This window comes from Telopea speciosissima, chromosome 2 (assembly GCF_018873765.1).
Source record: "Telopea speciosissima isolate NSW1024214 ecotype Mountain lineage chromosome 2, Tspe_v1, whole genome shotgun sequence".
NCBI lineage: Eukaryota > Viridiplantae > Streptophyta > Magnoliopsida > Proteales > Proteaceae > Telopea > Telopea speciosissima.
The window spans coordinates 69,106,381-69,115,818 of NC_057917.1; the positions used below are offsets into that span (position 1 = coordinate 69,106,381).

Genomic DNA, 9,438 nt, shown 5'->3' on the forward strand with positions numbered 1-9,438 from the left:
ATGTGGAATGTCAGATATGAAGATGCAACTTCATTCATTTACCCCTCCTCGATCAGATTGGAGAAATCTCTGTAAAAGTTCAATCGGGTTGTGGGCATGTTTAACTCTAGACGGTCTTTAAACGGTGTAAACCTAAAAGTCAATAACAATTTTCATCAGAAAATTTAAAAAACATTAACTACAAGAATGATTTTAACAAAATTTTAATGAACTGAAGAGGGAAAAAGAAAAAAAAAATCCATAGAACAGAATGTGGTTATCCAAACATAACTCTATCACTCTTTGTTTTAATTTGGACAGATAACTGCCCAGCCCTCAACGTCCTTTGGGGTTCATGATTTGTGAGAACACTTGGACTAGGTGTCAAACCATCCGAAGCCTCACTCTCAAGGCTTCAACCACCCAATGCTCATCAACATCCCACTGCTTCTTGAATTTGTCACATGTCCCCTCATACCCATCTGGGGAATCGTTATCTTCTCCTGTTCCCTACCCGAACAGGACCGTCCAGTCCCCTCATAGGGGGTGTGAAATGACGACCTAACCCCTTGTCCAGGGAGGTTAAGTCGTCATTTCGCACCCCCTATGAGGGGATTGGACGGTCCTGTTCGGGCATGGAACAGGACAGGATAAAAATTCCCCATCTGGGTCCTTCTTTCCCCCGCTGTTTTTCTTGAATGGGGTATCCTCTATCTCCTTGTCAAGCATATAATAAAGGGTTGGGCTAGTCAATTTTTAATCGGGCTGGTTAGGTCAATTGCTCGTAATCGATCAATCCAGCTGGATGTTCGACGGGCTAGAACTCTACACTGGGAATGACCAATTATAAATGTGTCGGGCCAGGCCGGACTTTAACCAGACGGGCTCGGTCGGGTTTGCCGGTTCAGGCCAGGAATTGATGCCCCTAGTTTTAATATGTTAACGTATTCACTGATACTAAACGATATGTATCTTATTTTCAGGGTTGTGATATGATACGACACCGATACGATACCTAAAAAAATTATCAGCGTATAGGGTCTATACATGACCCGATATGATTGAAACTTAACTTGATACATCTCTTATACACTATATTACTCGATCAATGACTCAAAACACTTACCAAGAACTCTTGTAAGGCACTGTAATCAAATTTGTTTTGACAAAATCACTTGATTCATTGTTTCTATTAAAAAAAATGACTCTATTCGTGTTGATTTTATCATCATTTAGCAATTAAATAGCCTACAATCAAGAATCGAACGTTCAAAACAGACTATTCAGGAGTCACGAAATTGATATGACTAGGAGGGGAGGAAATACTTGGGAAAGAAATCCAAAGGTGATTTGATGCTTACGTTGGCAATTTACAGTTTAAAAGTTAAATGACAGATTTACCCTTCTTTTAAAAGACACTCCTACTGTAAATATAAGGGTATTTAGGGAATTATAAATTAGATTACTTTCATTTGTAACGTAGTCGGTTACATTTAGACGCACCCTTAAATAAAAAATTAAAGGTAGGTACAGCCTTAGAGAATGAGGGACATGGTCTAGTGGTCTACGAGTCTACAGGTTTCCAGGTTTCCCTAGTGTGGGATTCTTCTAGTAAAACCATCTTCTTTAGCAATTCTACTAGGGTTGCAACAGGGTCGGGTTGGGCCAGATTTTTTAAACCTCAGCACAACCTTAAATCCTCTTAGTCAAGGGTGTCAAACGGGACGGTTCTAGGTAATTGGGACAGTTTTTTACCGGTTCCGATCCCAAGGTGGTTAATCCTAGAACCATCCTGTTTACTAAATGATCCCAAAACTAGGATCTGATCCCAATTAATAATGGGAAGGTCTGTTTCGATTCCTTAACGGTTCTAAGCACTCAAAATCTCAAACAGTCAAATATGTACAAATCCCCAAGTATACAATTAAATTTCCCGAACATACAAATAATTTGAATATATTCCTAAGCATAAAATAATCAAACATCAATTCTTAAGAATACAAACACTCAACTAAGCACAAAATAATTGATAATCCTTCGTTTTTCTTTGTAATCACAACATAACTCTTATATAACTTATAACTATTAAGTATTAACTAACCATAAATAAGTAATTTAGGCATGTTAAACAGGTCTAGCGGTTCTGGTTCTAACCAGTTTCTTATTAGGCTTTCGATGTAGACCCATTGGGATTGGGATACCTGTCCTAAAACCGTCCCATCCCATTTAATAATCGATCTCAAAACCAGCACCAAAGGACCATCCCATTTAGTAATGGGACGGGTCGGTTCCAGGTTTTAACTGGATGGTTCCCGGTTTCAGACTCATATTGACACCCTTACCCTTAACTAGGCCCAGGCCCGGTCCGGCCCTCACTCAAGGCCTGAAAATTTTAACCTTGACCCATTCTCAAGGTCGAGCCGAACTGACCCTAATTAGCCCTAACCACAAGGCGTGAGAACTATGGTGCTATGTTCTTTACTGGTTTGGATATTTTAGTCCATCAAGGTAGTTCACAATTTTAATGATGGTTTCGCTGACGTTTTAGATAAAGTATTTTAACAACATGGTTTGAAATTCTATCTATTAAAGTATTATAATATTTATTATTATTATTATATGCAAAACTACATGAAATCGATCAATTTCAGGTTGTCAGAGTGATAAATCAACCAGAATTATGTTTAAGGAGGTGCAAGGGTTGGTTGAGTTCTGCAGTTGCCCTTCTTATTGATTGATTGAATGCCAAATTACCTCTTTGAGAAGTTTAAGGTAATAACAAACATATTAAAATTAAAATTATAATTATAATTTAATGGAATTCTGACGATCGAGGTACCGAGATCCAATAATGTATCACTATTAAATTTGTACAGCTGTAAAAATTCAATGTTAGTACTGTAACATTTTTTATATTGAATTAATAATTCTGAATGACTTGCATGGACACCCATTTGTCAAAAGAAATTTAGACTTAGAGAAGAAGAATCTATTTTTATATTTCTTCAATTGCAATACACTCTCGACTCTCGATCGATCCCCCACATGCATTTCATCAATCTCAAAGCTTGTTCTTCTTCAATTCAATTCAACCTTAGCTACCCCAGTTACTCTATTTCTGATAAAACGGTGATACCCTAGATAACCAATCAAAATCACCATTTTTAAATCCCACTTGATCAACCAAACCCGCCAAGAATCGCGTCTCAAAACCACTATAAAAATCCCATTCCATTTTCAGATTTCAGCCACAGACAGACCCACCACCACGTCTTCGATCCCTTCCTTCCTTCCTTCCTTCTGTTTCTTCTTGCTTTTTAGTAGAGGCTAGAAATGGGTTTTTCTTCCCTGAAGACCTTCGCTGTGCTTCAGCTTTTACTGCTCCTGTTGGGTAGTGTTGCCAAGGCTCACTCACCCGCGCCTTCTCCCAGTCCTTCACCGAGTCATCCCCCAAGTGACCGTCCAAGCAACCATCCCCCCAGTAAGCCTGTGGATATACAAGGGATGGTTTACTGTAAGTCATGCAAGTACTCCGGCCATGATAGCCTTTCTGAAGCAACTCCCATCTCAGGTTCGTTTTGTTCTAGCTGAGTACACACATACTTCTGTGCTAGATGTTTCAGTTTATGGCATTGTGTGTGTGTGTGGCACAGACCTAGACTCGACTCCTGTCCAGCACCCTGCCCAGGCTGTACGTGCAGTGCCGGACACAGTGAGGCGTGAAAAGACTGCCTCAACTCTGCCCGAGTGCTTTGTTCGAACAGGGGTGAGGCGATCTTTTCATGCCTCACCTGAAAAAGATCCTGTCAATCCGGGCAGCATACAGCCATGTGCAGCGCCTGAGATGAGGTGGGCGCATTGACCACCTTACCCCTACTCGAGCAAGGTATTGGGCAGGGGGTAAGACGATAAATACGCACCGCCTCATCTCAGTCACTGCTGCCCGGATTCACAGGAGCCGACTCATTAAAATATGGGTGGTGCTCAGGTCACAAGCACTGTCCTCGTACGAGGACATGAGCCATGTTTTATGATTTTTTTTGGGGGTAACCCTATAGATGTGATCAAATAATTATTTGACTTCTGCTGACCTGATTTTTCGTTAAGATTGTTTTTTAATATTTCTTTTCTGATGCTCTTTTGACCTTATTTTTAGATTTTTTTTTAACTAGTTTTTTCTGGTCTTCAAAAATTAAATAAAAAAAAAATAAAGGGGGGAGCGCAGGGGCCATGTGTGCATGACAAACAATGAAAGTGCATGAGTTGGCATCTTAGGGTTCGGGATTTTTGTGTTTCATGGGGTGCGGGGTGGTCCTTTCATCCTTCACTGTGTTTGAGCATGGCCCCTACAATAAACTTTTCTCCAAAAATAAAAGTTTATTGGATTTTAATTATTGTTTTACCCTTGATCCGTATAATGGATCAGTATGAGATCACCCACTACCTTACTGATTCCTAAAACCATGATGTAGAGGTGTCTCGAGCACCCTCCCCTTACTAAAACATGGATTGAGCTCCTGTCCAGGGAGCGTCCAGGGAGTGCCCAAGGGGCATCCAACCATTGGGCTGTGTTGCACACATACCGATGACTGACTGGATGCACACGAGGATGTGTGCTGCAGAGCCTAGCCCTTGGATGCCCACCCTGGACGCTCCAAGCTAGGAGCCGGATCCGGAAAATACGAATTTTTATCCTCTCAATTACACTGCCCGTACTTGACGTCAAGTACATCTAACATAGGGAGGTGGACCCCACCTCGGGCAATGTGTTCGGGCAGGGGTAAGATAGTCATTTCTACCTCCTCTGTTAGATGTACTTGACGTCAAGTACGGGCAGTGTAATTGAGAGGATAAAGATCCGGAAAACACCCCCATTCTATCTCACACTTTTCAATGAGGGTAAATCTATAATTTTACATAAGAACTGTAATAATTACTACATTAAATGACTTTCGATTTAAAAATTTAAAAAAAAAATCTTTTTCTTACCCTTGCATTAGAAAACATGTCATGTGAACAATCTTGTTATAACCAAGTTACAAGAAGATTTTCCCATCTTAAGTTAAGAGGGAGAGAGAGATGAGTTCATTTGGGAAATGTAAGAATGGCACACATGCATGGAAGCATAAGAGGAGCTAAGAAGATGATATTTATGAAGCTTTTGTTTTTGTATTTGGTAGGTGCGGTTGTGAAGCTTAAGTGCCACAACACCAAACACGCAAAGAACGTAGTGGCGAAGACGGACGAGGGCGGCTACTTCTACCTACAAGCACCACACACGGTGGCCACTTACGGGGCTTACAAGTGCAAAGTGTCCTTGCTTTCATCATCCTCGTCGTCTCCATGCCAGTTGAAGACTAACATTAACAACGGCACCACTGGCGACGCCTTGAGATACGAGGAACAATCTTCCAAAACCTCCTATGCCCTCTACACTGTTGGTCCTTTCGCCTTCGAACCTCCCAAGTGTTAGATTTACTTGATCGATACCCATTTATTTCTCACTTTTCAATCTTTAAATTTCTATTCTTCACTTTCTAGGGTTTGCATCTGTTTCCTTTCTTTTTTCACTTTCTACTTCAGGGTTTCTTTTCTCTTCCAGTTTCCATCGATCATGCATGTACCCGTACCAGAGTCCTTGAATCTGAATGTAATAAGTTAAAATTCGAAACAGTCGGATTTTATTTCTCTTTCATTTAATTTATATATTCAGTGCTGCTTATAATTGTCATGTTACATTTTCACACTCTTGGGCAAGCACATTCAGGATATCAATCATTTGGTATCCTATTTAGAATCATGTACTTTTATGTTTATTTCAAGGGAGAAATCAAGTTCGGATCCGGCTCCTCTCCTACGACCTGCCCCACCTCCCTATCTCCTACCAAACACAAACAAGGGTGAACCCCACCCAGGCAGGGGGTAGGGCGATCATTTTGTCCCTGTTTGTTTTTGGTAGGAGAGGAGCCGAATGCCTTGCCAGGAGGGCCTGGTCCCTAAGACCTTGACGTGTAAGATTGTGTGGCCTATTTCTATTCCATGGCTTTTGGATGGCTTTGGAATCCATGTGTATTACACGTTTTTATCAGTAAAGTTATATTTACCCAAAAAAAAAAAAAAAAAATCAATTACAGTAAAGATATCGATATGGGCAAATCAAAAACCCTCCATGCAATAATAGTAGCAATTATCCAAGGGATGGGCTCAAAATTATGATTGAGGATCTTAACCTCCATGAGATTATCACATTTGATGATGATAAACTAAAGATTCCTGTAAATAGCTATCTGATCTAAGGCGCCAGTTTCACCAATTTGAATTCTCTGTTGTCAGGCAGCCGTGCAGTCTCACACAGGCAGGGTGTGGACTCCACTTGGGGAGGGTACTTGGGCAGTGGGTGGGGCGGTCATTTTGTTCCTACCTATGTGAGACCGCACGCCGACCGTACGACTACCCGACAGCAGAGGATCACGATCCTTCACAGCCAATACTTCAGCAATAAAGGCCTCCCTAGTTCACGTGCATTGCCAACTTGCTACCCAATAATGAATTCGTGGATTGATGGCAGATTAGGGAACAAGAATTTGAGAAATTACATGGAGAGATTAGAGGGACAGAGACAACAACATTTATCACTGAAACGTGAGGGTGTCTTTCCTAAGTTTACCCATTCCTCTCACTTGATTCTTTCTCTAATTTTTTATTTATTTTAATCTTTGATTCTATTGAGTTTTATGTCTTGTATTCTACATTGGGCCACAATTATTGTTGAGCATGTATTTGTTTAACTGGAACGGTTTTGGGTCCATTATATGTACAAGGATTAAATTGTCATTGATTGGGGATTTAGGGTTTCTAAGATACTCTATATATTATCTTTGTGGGTAAAACTTTAGGTACTAACAGATGAGATTAAACATTCATGTCGAACCATATTAAATTTCTTGTGTTTGTGTTTGATTATTGCTTAGTTTTTCTTCGTATTTAAACATTCGTCTCAATAGTAATTTTAAAGCAAGGTTTGGCAGATCTTTCCAGATAGGATGCTGAGATTGGGGAAAAGACAGTCCACAAGGAGAGCAGGAGGTAGATTAGCAATTCAATTTTTTCTTTATAGCAGAGTTTGATCCCTTGTTTTCTTTACACCAAAGGGGGTGGATTGTGCATGTGTGTGCGTTCCCACGTAAGAAAGGAAAAAAGTGTGCATGGTGTAAGGGAGAAACCCAAAAAAAAAAAAGAGAGGAAAAAGTGGATTTAATCATTCTCCACTCTTGAAAGCTGATAATAGAGAAAAAAGGTATAGAATTTGGAAAGCTAGGAAAAGTGAGTGTTAAAACAATTGATTCGCGGATCTGTTTCTACCTCTTGTACTTTTTGGATTTGGGATGAATCTTGGATCCCAAGTCTACCGTTTTATCGGTGATGCAGTAGGAAGTATGGGGCCAGATCTCATTCTAGCACTCATAACCCTTGAATCCTCAAGATAACGAATACCCTAATTCTAACAAGAAAGAAAGCAAATAAAGCAATTAAGTTATAAACTTTAAGATGATTTTATCTCGTTCAAAATGAACCTTATGTAAGGAGGTTGGATTACAAAGGAGAAAGAAACCTAAATAAAATTGCACACAAAACTTCGGAGGTTCACGGGAATTTGGCTTTGAAACATCAGACCAATGAACAAATTGATTGGACAACTTGTGGGGCGCTGGTTGCCCTTTATGAAAATGTATTATGGCCCCCATAAATCCATCTTAGCAAAAAATTATAACCGTAAAAGTTAAGTTGAAAAATAAATATTTTTGACTGATCTTGTGGATTTCTCCTGGTTCAATCGATCGATGAATTCTTTGGAAATCTTTGCTACATTAGCCAGAGTAACGTTAAGAAGATGGGGCGAAGGTGGGGATTGGCAATGCTTTCTTGTCTACGGTAGTAAAGCTGATCCGCGAGGGGAGGTTGGAAAACGTTAAATATAGAGATGTTAAAAAGCTGTATAAAAGGAGGGCTATTGTATTAAATAGTTCTGCAAACTAAACCAAAATGTCCAAAACTGACTTTGTAGTGTGTACTCTACATGGTATTTTTTTTTAAAACGACATAAGGAGTCGTTGCTTTATTCTTTTGCTCAAAGAGAGAAGAAATTTCAGTTTAAAATTTTGGAAAAGGAACGTTAATCGGTCGCTGGGTGCAGCATGTACTTGCACTCAAACACAGTCCAACGTAAAAAGACCGGCACACCCCCTGGAAAGGCAGAAAGGACCAGGGGTGCGCTGATCTTTTCGCGCTAGACTGTGTCTGATCGCAAATACATGCCGAGGCACAACACCGATTAGCATTAGGGGCGAAACAAGGTCAGGTTGGGTTAGGTTTTTTAAAACTTTAGCCCAACCCTGAGTCCTTTTAGCTCAACCCAAGCCCAACCCGACTCTAGGTTGGGTTGAGATATCTCAACCCAGGCTCAACCCTGCAAGGCTCAGTCCAGCCTAGCATGGCCTTGATTGATCCTTAATTTTGCTAGGTTTTGGTTGGCTTTGACTTGCCCTATTTTTTTTGTCCTTTATGTCGTCCTATGCATTAGAGAAATGAGACACATGTGATTGGGTATTAGTTTATTTCATACTTAATTGACTATCAGACTTTTCTTTAGGTTAAAAAGCTTAGCTTAATCCTTAAAATTGTAATATTTTCGTTCAATAGATAATTAGATTTTTTTGGTAAACCAATGTATACTTAGACATTAAACAAAAATTACAAAATGTAAACAATATATTATAAAACATAACCTAATACAGACCGGGTTGGTCTTAACCCGAGGCCTCAACCCTGATCCAGCCCGACCCAGACTCAGGGCCTAAAAATTTCAATCCTAACCTGCCCTCAAGGTTAAAAATTCCAACCACTGTTTGAGCTCAGGCGGGCTCGGGTTGACAGGACCAAACTTACACCCTTAGTTTGCTTTGTTTCTCCCAAAAAAAAAAATTCATGTATCTTTTTTCCCTCGAATTTCGTTTGTAAAAGGGGGAGATGGAAGACAAAAAAGAGCGGGAAAAATATAACAGATGTCTTTCGCAGGGTAAAAACACGTGGCAATATTTCACTTCTCATCTGTGGAGGGTAATTCCTCTCCACGTACATGGAGAGGATAATAACAGCGATTTCCCTTCTCTTAACCTAATTCGGTTTCCTCTCCTAACGTTCAACGTAGCACTGTAGCAGTGGTGTGAGCAGGATGCCTGACTCTGACTCAGCTCAGACAGAGTTAACTTTTTCACTTTTCTTTACTGTTGGTTTCGTTTCTGCTTTGCTCCGCTTCGCTTGAAGACATCGCTCTCAGTCTCAGTCTCGTCTCAGCGCGGGAAAACGCTCATGTTTGATTTGGACGATCCCTTTTTGAAGAAATATCGAGGGACGACGGATGATCGATCGATTGATAATCCAGTAAATTTTGTCATTTGT

The 9,438-nt window shown here is 40.2% G+C and overlaps 1 protein-coding gene across 1 annotated transcript; it reads left to right on the forward strand.

Moving 5' to 3' along the window:
* Nucleotides 1-3,312: 3,312 nt before the first annotated feature.
* On the forward strand, nt 3,313-5,452 carry LOC122651052 (non-classical arabinogalactan protein 30). The gene is made up of 2 exons (XM_043844389.1): nt 3,313-3,550; nt 5,160-5,452. Exons 1-2 carry the CDS (start codon nt 3,313-3,315, stop codon nt 5,450-5,452), a joined length of 531 nt encoding a protein of 176 aa, XP_043700324.1.
* Nucleotides 5,453-9,438: the final 3,986 nt, after the last annotated feature.